This window comes from Serinus canaria, chromosome 11 (genome assembly GCF_022539315.1).
Source record: "Serinus canaria isolate serCan28SL12 chromosome 11, serCan2020, whole genome shotgun sequence".
Classification (NCBI taxonomy): domain Eukaryota; kingdom Metazoa; phylum Chordata; class Aves; order Passeriformes; family Fringillidae; genus Serinus; species Serinus canaria.
In genome coordinates this window covers 4,035,769-4,049,623 of record NC_066325.1, presented here as the reverse complement: position 1 = coordinate 4,049,623, position 13,855 = coordinate 4,035,769, and the positions used below count along the sequence as shown (strand labels likewise).

The 13,855-nt window shown below is 38.1% G+C and overlaps 1 protein-coding gene across 1 annotated transcript in view; it reads right to left on the bottom strand.

Moving 5' to 3' along the window:
- The window catches only part of CDH8 (cadherin 8), a 159,315-nt gene that overhangs the window by 26,691 nt on the left and 118,769 nt on the right, over window positions 1–13,855 (bottom strand). Inside the window, exons 9-10 of the mRNA XM_050979066.1 lie at window positions 9,215–9,336; window positions 2,076–2,193 (exon numbers count right to left, since the gene is read on the bottom strand). Of these exons, the coding sequence (XP_050835023.1) occupies window positions 2,076–2,193; window positions 9,215–9,336 (240 nt within the window). The remainder of the gene's footprint in view (window positions 1–2,075; window positions 2,194–9,214; window positions 9,337–13,855) is intronic.

The window sequence follows — 13,855 nt, the reverse complement described above, 5'->3', positions numbered from 1 at the left end:
TGAGGGAATGTTTTTCTGTTCCAAGCTTTACTGTATTGAGCAGTGATGTGATCTCCAGAAAGGAAAGGAAGGTTTGTAACAGACATTTCCTAACAGTTCCACACCAGCTTGGTTATGGACAGCCCAGACACTCAGTAATACAAAAAAAAAAGGAGAAATTGGACTTGTGAATTCAGGGTTTTTTAGGGATATTGCTGTCTTTCAACATGAATAATCACTCATGCTCATCTTGCAGATACATTCAAGACAAAGTCATGGTCAAGTTCATTGTTTAAGTGGCATAACTAAATAAAGACTTACTGAAGATCTATGATGTTTAAAGGACATAAAACTCACCTCAGCCAAATGATACCCTGATTTTGGCTCTGACAGGAGTATTTGCTTCCTGTGGGAGATCATGTTCTAGCACCAACCATGCACTGCACCCCTGACTGAGCATCCTTGATAGACAAGGATGGCATGCATAGTTGGAGTTTTATTATTGGATACTGGAGGATTAAATCAGAAAAGTCTCTTCAAGCAGATTTGTAATTTCAAGAGATTTCAGGTGGTTGTTTTAAGAGGATTTTCACATTTAACTGATTCAAACACATTAAAAACTGCATAAAACTGAGTGGCAGTGATTGTAACAAAATTGGACTTATTTTTCTAAACCTTGTTACCTAGAAAGTTTCCTCACTTCCACTCAGCTCAGGACTCATTTTGCCATTGGCTGTGAGTAGGAGCAGGAGTGGGTTTTAAATAGGTAACAGATTGGAAGGACAAGGGTAATTAGCAACATGAGCTCAGTATTTAAACATGAAGAGAAATGCTAAGATCTTTTTACTTTGTCATGCTGTGCCAAGCAAACCACCTCACATTTAGGATGCTTAATTCAATTTGTGTTACACTGCTGATGATTATGAAATGCATTTTGAAGAGATTTGTTTTATCTTCTCCAGAAAACACAGAGACTCATTTACTACATGAAAATAGAGATATAAGTAGGGACACATTTTGTGAATGCTAGAAGAGAAAAACACATCTAAAGAAAAGGAAAAGATAGGATATATTTAAGCAGATTTAAGAATATAGGTGCAGTGTCATTTAGCAAAACAGGGTCATCATGCTTCTAGGTTGGAACAGATAGAATAAAAAAATGCAAACAGCATTTCCTCTGTATTGACATTTCATGCATTGCTTTTGCACCCCTGCACATACAGCACACACATTCATCTTCCTATTGGTAATGGACAAACCAGGGCTTTACTTTCTTACAATTTCAAATAAGAAACTGATTTTGACTAGCATTCCTGGCAGGGTGTGCTTTATTAAAAAGAGCCAAGATTGAACAACTTTGCAGAATATTCAACTACAAACACATGGAGCACTCAGTCCTGGCTCCTTCTCTCACCTGACCTTCAAACTGATCTGTGTGCCGAAGAATAGGCTCACAGTATAAATTTATTGCCCAAAAATATTAAATGAGTGGGTTTTTTTTCCATCACCTACGAATGGTCCCTTCTACAGCCCTGCAAAATGACATTTTGCCCTTCCAGACGTGCTCCAAAGCACAGGGACTCAAAGTGCCCTTCTGGGCTTTGCTGACCTAAGGGATTTCTCTTTCTAGGAAAAGCTCCTCACCAAAATACTTTGGAACCTTTATACCCACAACCAACAGGCTGAAAAGGTGCTTTCTTTGGGAGATTTAGTAGATACTTAATTTTATGTTTCCATCCATAAACACTCAATGTAGGAATCAACATTTATTTATCAACAGAGTTTCAGATTTTCATCTTACACCATTATCTCTGGAACTTCATATTAATAGGAATAATACAGGCAGCAAATCCATGCTTTCATTTTATTTAAGTCACTGAGCTGTCTTCTGGATCTAAATTCCACATTCACTTTTCTTGCTTCTTATCTACTTTAAACTTATTGGAAATAGCTTAAGTGATCTAATGAAGGCACCATTCAGCAGATTATTTACATTTTAATTGCACAAAGGACACACTGGTAAAGTAACTGGAAATCAAAAAAACCAATTTGAAAGTAACCTGTTGAGATATACATGTTATATTTGTTCTATTTACCTTCATTTTTCTTGATGGTGAAATTTGGGTTGTTGACCATTTCAGGAAGAAGGCTGTACAGGAAATAATGCCCATTTTTAGGATCATCCTTGTCAACAGCACTGACAATCTGAATTACCTGCAACATAAATGGGCTCATTAAGTTTTCACACTCCTGATAAACAGACAGTGCTAAAAAAAAATTGTATTTATTGAACACATTTCATTTCTCTCCATGCCAGATTTAAAAAGATAATTTATAACTCTGCAAGGCTTTTATAGAATTCAGAATGAAAACCTTGGGTAGAGGAACTGTGTCTGCCCCTTTTAAAGTGGTTCCAGAACAAAGAGCCAGCAAACAAGGAGAGAAGCCAGCAGAAACTGCTGCTGATTTAGACAAGTAAAAAATTATGATTCAACAAAAAAGGGAAAATTGTACTTCAGAAACTCCCATATTGCCTATGGCAAGCTTTCATTTACATGACCATGCTTCTCACTGAACTTGGATATATAATAACTTTTAATCCTTTCTCATTCCCCCACCCCACATTTCACTTCATAGAGTAATTATCAGTTTTTAAATTAATTTGGATGTGAAATTTTAGATGAGAAAAAATGAAAAATGAAAAATAAAAAATATCGAGGCCCTTAATTTTCCCCTTAATTCTAATAAAACCTCAGTTACTCCTGTACTAGGAAGATATGCTTGTTTGTTTTTTAATAACATCATTATTAATTAATGATTCCTAGAATAAAGCAACATAATTAGGTGAGAAGAGTGCTTTGGGTAGTTTGGATAACTTTGAATAATCAAGTAACTTTGTATGAGGTACTTCAGATGATTTCCATGACCAACTGCAGTGTCTGAAGTGGATTTACCTCCATTTACAAATTTACTTTTTACATTACTCAGGTACTGCAGCTGATCATCTTCAAATCATACAAAGTTGCACAGGACTATGAAAGGAATAAATATTATTTTAAAATAACCAGGAGGTTTGGGGTTTTTTGATACTTTTGGGTTTCTTTGTGATTTGTTTTGTTTTGTTGGGAATTTAAAAATATTTGGTGCACTTGTTTTTGATGCCAAAGGTTTTCCAGAGAGACAGCAACAAAACCAGCCATGGATCCAGATCCCACCCTCAGATCTGGCTTTCAGGGCTAGTTAGCTCATGCTAGATGAGGTTCATAAGAAATTTAATTAGAATTATTGACCTTTTCCATGTCCATTGAATCCAATAACAATTGTCTTATGTATTTATTTGCAATGTCTAAAGCAATGCACCAATAATTTCTTGCACAATTAAATTCAAATTACAAATCACTAAAAATTTTAAAGTATAGAGTGAAAAATGAAAGCAGGGTTTGAGGCTGTCCAAATTCATAGACTTTTATTTTTAAATTTCCACTTTTTCCTAAGAAAATGACAATAACATTTTATTCTGGTTTAACCACAAGGACTATCAGTCTGTATTATATATCTGACAATAGTCAAAATCACATTTCTGTTCTTCAAGAGTCAAAGAAAGAACAAAATCTTACTAGATAACCACAGGGATCAACACCAAAACATGAATATTTGAAATATTGTATGTAAAAAAGTGTTTGAGCAAGTAGTGATATTTGTAGGACAACCCAGCTTAGGAAGGAATGTGAGAATTAATTCCTAGCCTAAGCATATTCTGGATAGGTCAGCTTTATCATTATTATTATCAAAAATCTACTGAAAAAAAAAAAAAAAAGATTGCTTAAACACCACATAAATAAGGGTTTTTTGGGTTTTTTTTGGTTTTTTTTTTTTTTTTTTTTTTGATAACTGCATATATCAAGGTGAAAACCTTGACAGGATTTCAAACAGAAAGTATTAGAAGAGATGGACAAAAAAAACCAGGCCTAGCTCAGCTTCTCCTTTTTTTACTTTCTGAGGTAGATCTTCAATTTAATAGCTGAATAATGGATCCTAAAGTGAGAAAAATATAAACAGTGGAAAAATATCTAAGCAGCCTCTGTCTGTCCCAGTGCAGAGCTGGAGCCATTTGCAGATGGGAAGGATGTTCAGCTTTCCCTTTGCAGAGGTGTCCGGCACTGAAGCACCCACTGTGACGTGCCCAGGGCTGGAGCAGGTACCAGGAATTCATCACCATAGGGAAGTGCAGTTTGGGCTGGGATCCTGGACAAGGCAGATATGTTTAGACAGATATATTTTATGGCTGTTCAATTTTTCAAACACTGATAGAATGGGAAAGCAGTAGGGAAAAAGGATAATGGCACAGTGAAATCTGGAAGAGCAAGTGCACATAACAGCTGCAGTTTATCAGATTGTTGTAATATTTTGGATGTACTGGTATTCCATCCATTCCCTACATTGTTTATAAAATGCTTCTTTCTCTGAAAATGCACCAAAAATTAAATGCAAAAGACAGGCTTGGTGCAATACTACATTTGTTGTGTTATACACACACATCACAGAATTAAGAGTTAGAGTTCCCATAGCAACCTTATTTCTTTGTGTGTTTGCATTAAGATAAGGTCTAAAAAAAAAAAAAAAAACCAACACAATAGAAAACATAATATATATGCAGTGATATTAAACTGTGGTATCTTTTACTCCACAGGGGTCAGAAAAGTCCAGTAATTCTCATTTCCAAGTTTTTATTAGTGTGCTGATAGGCATATTTTACTGCTCTGTGTTGTGTGCTCATGCAATGGAATATTACTGAGGTAATTCTCCAACTCTTAATTTGTGGTTCTCAACATGGCTGAGAATCCCAAAATCACAGAGTCACAGTTTTCCATCACTGAGGATGGAAAATCCCTGCCAGCCCATGGAGTCCCAGCTGTGCCCAATGCCCACCTTGTCCCCAGGGCACTGAGTGCCACCTCCAGCCCTTCCTGGGACACCTGCAGGGATGGGCACTCCCAAGCTCCCTGGGCAGCCCCTGCCAAGGCCTGAGCACCCTTTCCATGGGCAAATTCCTGCTGGTGCCCACCCTGAGCCTGCCCTGGCCCAGCCTGAGGCCGTTCCCTCAGCTCCTGTCCCTGTTCCTGGGAGCACAGCCCGACCCCCCGGCTGTCCCCTCCTGGCAGGGAGTTGTGCAGAGCCACAAGGGCCCCCCTGAGCCTCCTTTGCTCCAGGCTGAGCCCCTTCCCAGCTCCCTCAGCCCCTGCTGGGGCTCCAGCCCCTGGCCCAGCCCCGTTCCCTGCCCTGGACACGCTCCAGCCCCTGCAGGGCTCTCTTGTTGTGGGGTCCCAAAACTGTCCCCAGTGCTGGAGGTCCCTTAGCAGGGCCAGCACAGGGGATGGTCCTGTGGCCACCCCATAGGTGGCACATCTCAGGTTCCATTGGCCTCTTGCTCACTACAGATATCTTTTCTTTTTTGGTAACAGCATGCTCCCCCCAAAGGTGCTCCACTATAGAGAAATTGGTCAAAAAGGAAAACAAGAACTGATTTTTTTTTTTTCACTACATATCCAGTGAAAGTTAATAACCCTTTGGCTGTTCAGTCTTGAAATTTCTGAAATTCTTACATGTAAAATCCCAACTTTGATGTTGTATTAATACTTCATGCATGCATTTGATTCTGTACATACATTTAGCAGAAACTTAGCAAATCAGCATATTTTGTTTAGCAGACAGCCCTGGATTGTAATGAATAGTTAAATGCTCCCCTAGGACAGCTTGACTTTCTAATTTGTAGGTTTGTATTGCAGTTCTACAAAGCCACATGTGCCTGAAAGGAAATATACAAGGATAAACAGAAAAACAAAGTTATTTTCAAGACATCATAACTATCTATATGCAATGTAGTACATGGTACTGTTTCAAAGACTGTTCCTGTGATGCAACTTGTTAACCTCACTTAGAATGGTTCCTTATCACTAATAAACACTTTTCAAATTTTACTAAGACTGATCTTCCAACCTTGGAAAAGCTTTTGCAGTCCCATTGCTGTTCATGGTTATTTCTGCATTATTTTGCAGATTCAAAGCACCATAAGAGTAGAGTCACTACAGAGCAATTTTAGCTTTGTCTGAAGAGTCAAATGCAAGTTCTGGCAGTAAAGGGATGGCTCTAACTGAAAAGACAAAGATCTACCTGAAGATTTCACCCATTATAAAGAAAAAGAAACAATCAAGTAGGAGAAGTGAATCAAATAGAGACAAATTGTGGGAAGCTGGAGGAGCACTGTGCTCAGTTTTATATTGCTCCAGTTTAAAGCTGGCTTCAGCTCTCATATATCGCTGTCTGCTCTACTCAAGTGAAGATTTTGTAGCTTTGTTTCCAGCAAACAGCACTTCCCTGGAAAAGTCTGAGTATGGACTGGAGGCTAGTGAGTGAGGCACTTTTCTTACTCAGCATTACAGAGGTTTTGTTCTAGGTCTACAGGAAAATAAATTTATTGTGCTGGAAAACAATCAACAGCACAGCTATAGTCAGCAAACCATGAATGTTCTGGTTTTAGTAATTAGAATTATGCAGAAAAAAAGGGATTATAGGAAATAGAAAGGGCTGGTTTGTGACCAACTTAGAGGTACTGTAACAGTACATTCAAATTTTTGGGGATTGTTGTTTTTCCCCCTATAACTGACAAAAAAAAAATCTGGCAACTCTGTTGTGTGTAAAAATGTGCAAGGAGCACGCAAATACATGCATAAAAAATAGATTTCCTTCTCCCTCCCTTTCCCCTCCTATTTGCCTGTGGTACCTTTACTCAGAGGTAGGTCAAGGCAAGGAAAATGCATCTGGCAGAGTTACACATCAAGAGTTTTTATCCACTGTGTCACCTCACCAGCAGCTGTTCTTTCTACTGCAATTATATCAGAACCCAAAACAGGGCACTTAGAAAGTGATCTGGAAGAGATGGTGCAATGTATTTCGTGGCTGCACATAAGCTTTTACCAATAGTTCAAACATAATCTCCTTTATGGTAAATTAAATTTGATTTAAACTTGGATTTCAATGGAACTGCAAATGTCAACAGACAGGAATACCTTAAGACAATTGCACCTTTCCTGCACGTGTAACATTTGAGTTTAAGCTTTGAACAACCATCCAAATTAGGGGTTTGCTGCTAGTAATATCTTTCTCATATCATCTATTTCATAACTGAAATATATGTAGTTTCTTGGATTCTACATCCTGTCTTATTAACAGGACTTCTTCCAAAACTTAAATATAGAAATAAGCATAAGAAAATACAACAAGGCAGTGGAGTTACTAAAATCCTCACAGGAGCTGATGATTTTTGAATGACAAGTTCAGTTCAGAACCTAACCTTGGTGATTATTCTGGGCTGGTTACTGTTCCAGTAGTGCTATTTGTTTAAACACAGAATAAATTACAGGATCAGTGCCACCTCATCCATGCTGGCAGCCAAATATTTAATAACCATCTGTAAAGTTCACACAAGGATTCATGCTCAAGAGTGACATCTGCCATCAGATCAAGAGTGTAAGAGGCAATGGTAGATAAAGAATATCATGCTTTAATGAAAGTTTTCTGTAAGTGCTTAAACAAAAGCCTCTTTTACCTGCTGACTCTTAATCATCTCATTTTTTGTTTTATTCCAAAATGAAATGTGAACATTTTTCACCATCTCATAAACCACCTGAAATTCAATAGGAATATCAGATAAATGCAGTCAGAAAACACTGTACAACAGAACTTTCTGATTTTAGGGAAGCTCACTGAATCCTGGATAAAGACATAGTCATTAGGATTTAATCTATCCTGGAAAATGCAACTAGTCAGCATCACAAATCCGCCCTGAGCTAAACAGAAATCCACTCTGAGCTAGAAGAACTGAATTGCCAACTGTAACATGACTGCCTGCCCATGAGGGCACATCTCCTCTTCAGTGGATAGAGAGAATTCTCATTCCTGAAGTGGCACATTTTTGACACCATTTTGCTGAACAAAAAGGGGTGCTAGAATTCAAATCACCCTCTGTAACAATGTAATCCGGTATGCAGAGCTGGGTTGTTATACACTGCAATATAGGTTGTCATTTAATACTACTAAAAAGAAAATACCTTCTAACTCTACTGTCAGGTAACCTTCTTTGGAGAGCAGTGGATTTAATGTCTAACACCCACATGAGACACAGGAATAGTTGGATTAACAAGCCATGTCATGCTGTCAGCTGCTGTTTATTTACATAAAATGTCACAATCTAGAAATAAATTGCAAAGTTTAAAAACATCAAATTGTTGTTAACACCCAGTGTTTCTCTTGCTGGACAAAAGGTACATGTCATTTACACTGCATTACTTTCTAAAAGTCTGTGCATATTCTTGACTCTTCACCTTGTCATTTAGGTGGCATATGAGATATTCTTCCCTATTTCTGTACATTTGTCCTTCAAAGTGGATACCTTTAAACAAATCTGCTTCATTTCTTTGAAAAAGACTTAACAGTTTAAATCCTGCCTCAGACTTGTTGCTGTTTACCTCACCTTGGAGAGTGTTGTGTGAGTTTCTTCACCCAGCTTTTTTTCATTAAATGAAGAGGGTAATAATATTTTTTTTATTTTTTAATATAATGAAAACTTGAACTTCCCTTCTCCAACACCATCCTCAAACACAATTACTATTTACTTCACTTTCCATCATGTTCTGGTTTGCTGTCTTATTTTTTTCTCAATTGTCATAGAAAAGTAAGAACTGAATAGAGATTATAACTGAGATAAGGTCAAGGGGAAATGGGTTTATTGTTTTAGCTGTTTATTCTAAATTTTACCTGGGAGCAGCTGCAAGGTAGGTCAATAATTGAACTGGAATTCAGGTTGGATTAAACTTTCACCTACTGACACATGAACTTACAAAGTGCTGAGCTCCATTGCACAGAGTGTGATGTTGGGAGCTTAAAGACACTCAGGATTTTTTCAGGATATTGTCCCAAAGTACTCACCTTTAATTTAAAACTAAACTCACCTTTAATTTAAACCTTAAGGAAAGAAGGTTATTTCATTATAGAACACATCCCACAAAGTGAAATTATAGAAGACATCCCATGAAAGTGACCATGGGTTTATCTTGAGTACATGCTAAGAGCTGTTAGCATGAACACATGGGCCCACATTTTGGTAATCAAGATGACATAAGGTGACAGGGAGAAACTCCAGCCCTGTCCCACAGCACATAAAACCTGGGATACTCACTTGTCCAGGCTTGCCATTCTCACATAGGAAGGCTTCATGCTCTGATGCAAACTCAGGGGCATTGTCATTCACATCCAGAACTTTGATAGCAACAGGCACCCGGGACACCTGGCTGTGGTTCCCTGAGGAAAGAAACCAAAATACCCAAGGTAAGCACATTTAATTGGGAATTAAATACAGCAGTGCTGGCACTGTGACTGTGCTCCTCCTGTCTCCCACCCTTAACTGGGCTGCCTCATCTGCAACAGATCATGGAGTTGGAACACCAGCTGAAGAAGGATGGCCAGGGCTTGGTGGCTGAAAAGAATAAATAGATCCCTGCTGCAAACAGCATTTGTTGGAGATTAGCTCAATGAAGACCTTTCTTGGTCTAAATTGGTAAGATTTTTCTTTGATGGAGTTTGTATTGTTTTATTGATAAAGTCCATTATATATGGAAAAGGGAAGGCTGCAAACAGCAGAGATTTATTTCTTTGTTTATCTTTGGCAGAGAACAGCACATTTTACTCCATTAATTGTTCTGACTGCACATCTATTATTTCTTCATTGCAAACACAGTTAAAGTACTGACCCACATTGGGAAAAAGATGGATGGGAGACTGATGGGGGAAACTAGACAGTAATTTGGACAATTAAAGCACTTTGATCATCTACCACTGACCAAAACTGTGACCTGGGAACTTTTTTCACTGAAGTAATGACTCATTATTTATAATATAGGGCTATTTTGCATAAAATTGCTTATCATTGTGAAGAGTAGAATGAGCTGTAAGGCAAGAAAAGCTAAACCAACAGTTTTCATCTACTTTGAATAGCTTTCTGAGGCAGCTGCCTGTGTCTTTCCCTCAATTCAGCAGTGTTAATTTTCTCAGAGAGTACTTATAAATATTTTAAATTATTTTTCCCCAAGGAGCAAGCCCATGAATTTGGTTTAAACTGAGGTCACCAACTGATTTGGAGAGTTTGGTAAACTGTTCCACAGCACATGCACACCTCCACAGGTACCTCAACCCCAGTGTCAAAGTCCATCTTCTGGTGAATATTATTTTCCATCCATGGCATTCTACCTCATTTGTATCATCAGCAATGACAAATCTCAATATTCAGTGCACTTCTCAGTACAAATGACTACAAAGTACAAGAAGATCAGGTCCCACCAGTGCTCAGGGACCAACTGGTTACAGCTCTAAAAGTGACAGAAATGAATAAAGGCAGAATCACCATATACACTGTGGGTTTTGTGGTTTCCATCAGGGTTAATTCTGTTGAGACCTAATCAAACCTGATATCTTACAGCCCTGTTTCTCCTTGTGTGCTAAAGACATCCACAAGATGGGAGGCTCCACCCATAAATCTAAATGTGCAAATTCCAATTGCTCTACTGACATTGAAATGGCATAAAAATAACAATTTAAAAAATACAAACTCAAATATACCAGTGCTATAAAAGGCTTTACATCTCTGGGATTGTCTGAAATATTAAAATTGCTCCTGGACAGGACATGGAAGATCACCACACATCAGGATTTCAACATTTTCCATCTTAAGGAGGCAAAAGCTTTAATATGGAAAGAATATTAAAGAAGAAAAGGAAACACTCACCAAAATATTATATGAGCAATATTTATGTTACTTTGCATCTTATGATCTTACTTACTAACAGGTGAGGGGAGCACTTATGGCATGAAATAATAATGTATTTGAAACCAAATAAAACCTAATATGCAAATCATTAATGCCAAACATTTTAAACACTATTTTTATCTTCACTTAATAAAAAATACAGACAATGAATCTCAAGCTTATCAGAATTCTCAGCACTAGTGTCATATTTAAACACTAAAGATTTACTTTTATCTAAATTAATGAAATGATGGCAGTTCAAATTTTAAAGACATTACAGAGAAATGTAATTAATTAGATAAGCTTCTAAAGAAATTATTCATGTCCCTTGTGACTGCCCCCAAAATGTTTGTCTTTCATCAGAAATACAAACATTAAATTTAAAGATATTATAATTAGAAACTTGATGAGAATTCATTTAAAAAATTAATTTACTAAACACAAGAGAGACCCAGCTGGTTTGAAAATCTCCAAACAAGGGGATATCCACTGCCTTTTAGGGTTCCTGTGACTGTGGTGAAGTTTGTTGTTGAGAAAGAGAGAGAGATGAGAGAGGGAAATGTATCTCCAGCTTGTACTGCCCACCACCCTGAATAAACTGCATTATTTTGCTGTCCCAGGGTGTAGAAGTGATGGGGGTGGGACAGTCAGGACAGACAGAGGAGAGATCCCTGCAGCCAGGTCGTGGAACTTGGGGTTTATTGCCAAGGGCCCTGCTGGGAGCTGCCAGCCACAGAGGAGTACAGAGAGTGGGAAAGAGAGAGAAGGCAAGAGAGAGGTAAAGGGGATGAGAGAGTAAAAGAGCTAAAGGGTAAAATAGGATTAGAGAGTAAAAGAGAGTAAGAGAGCGAGGTTCCTGTTACCATACAATAAATCTCTTCTGTGCTGAACATTGTAGTTCTCACTAACCAATCTAGTACAAGATACAAATCATACAGCATTTACATACAGCCCATAAGAACCATTACATACCACACTGTGTTCCATTTTAAACCCTAAAAACTCCTCTTTGGGCCCCTTCTGCCAAGCCAGCAGGGTCTGCTCTGACCCTGGACCTGTCTGCAGGCAGAGAGTGTTGTTTCATCCAAAGGGAATTACCTTCAGCTGGCCACACCATTGTTTTCCAGGTGTTCAGTAACAAAGGGATCTCAAAGCTTGCTTTCATTTCAATCTCATTTATCGTTTCCATAGTCTCAAAATCTTTTGCCAGGCAATCATATTTATAAGGCTTTCCTGTTTCATCTTCCCCAACACCAGGGAAATTCCACTTTGTGACTTTGTGCAAAGTGTTTTCCTCCACCTGAGCTCACATTAGTGAGCCCTCACTAAGCAAACCCAGGTTGAAAACACCATCAGGATGGAGCAGTTCCATCTGTTCCTCTCCATACGTTTCATGTCTCCAGACTCTCTGTGCTGAAACATGAACAGAGGATGTCCAAGCTTAAACCCAGATCTGCTGGCAGTGCCCCAAATGCTTGAACTGGGAGTAGGAAGGGATTGGAGTGGATCCAGGCTGGTCACAACCTGTCCCATCTGCATGGTCACTGCCCTTCAGGCCCTTGGCTGTCTCACTTGTTAGTATTCAACATTCAGAACTTTTCCTCATTTGTATGAATGGACAGTCAGTTCTTTCTAAACTAGGAACAAAACTGAGTTTTATTACTGCGTGGGTTTTTGTTTAGTTTGGGTTTTTGCCCAATAAACCCATCAGTCAGTAGATTTAAGGAAGACTGAGTCTTCTTGCATGCACCAGGTAGACAGCTAGACTGACTGCTTAACTTCCAATCTGTTATTTTATGCAAAATCATAAAAAAAGTGTAAAGTTAGAGACTCTCTAAGGAACTAACCAGATTTTTAAAAGCTTTATCACCTCTATTTATTGTGATGCACAGTTTAAAAAGACCTACCTTGAATTTTGCAATATAAAAGTATCATTAGGGCTGTCACTTGAGAAACATCATCTTTGTTTGAAAATTTAATGCTCTGAGATGCAAGACTGAAAAATATTGACAAAATTTCCACTGGTCTAGTTAACTAAAAGTCTTTTCAAGCTAGGGCTGCCCAGAAGGACTCAGTAATCAGAGGACACCACTCTGTGTCTACATGAGCACAGAACTCTTCTGAACTCCAGCAGTGAGATCCAGATGAGCACAGAACTCACACACAGAAAGGAGCATCTAGGCAGATCCAAGGAAGGGAAGACTCAATGCAAAAATAACTAGTGGAACTTAGTTTGGGTTGATAAATAAAATTCTAAAAATAATGGAAAATCCACCTGGGTTTAGAAATGCATATTGAAAGGTTTGCAAGGGTTATAAGGACTTTGAAAGCTCTTCTGTTTTCTCCCCAGTTCACAAGACTCTACTGGAACAGTAAATATTTGAAATACCCAACTTGCTGGTACTCCTCTGAGTAACCCACTGAAACCAACTCAGGGTTTAAAAATGCTTCAGAGTTTTATACAAAAATGATGAGACAGATCAAATAACCAAAGTGAAATTAAAGCAACAAAAAAAAAAAAAAAAAAACAAAAAAAAAAACCAAAAAAAAAACCAACCCCAAACAAACATTATCGAGCAACTCAGTGTCTCCAAACCTGAAGTTTTGGAGGGTACAGGGGTACAGCCCCATGTTTTACTACTTTTTATTGGGATCAGCACTTTTTGTCCTTCCTGGAAAAAAATCCTACCTAAATGAGATGTGCCTGTATCGTAGGAAATTTGTATTTCAAAGCACTGAGTGTTGTCAACATTGTTCCTGCACACAGCAAGAGTTTCTAGGAGTAACTAGAGCTTATCAATATAATTTTTGGTCTTGTACCACAACTAACAAAATAAAATACAGCTTTTCAACTCCTATAAACACTTAAAGACTTCCTAAACTTGCTTAAATCACTTCTCCTTGCCTTCCCTTGACTGATAAAATGGTTTTTCACATAAAGAGAATTATTGTGGCCCAAAATTAAGTTTATAATTTACTTAACCCAAAGAAATCCAGTTTAGTTCAGTTTTCCTTTAG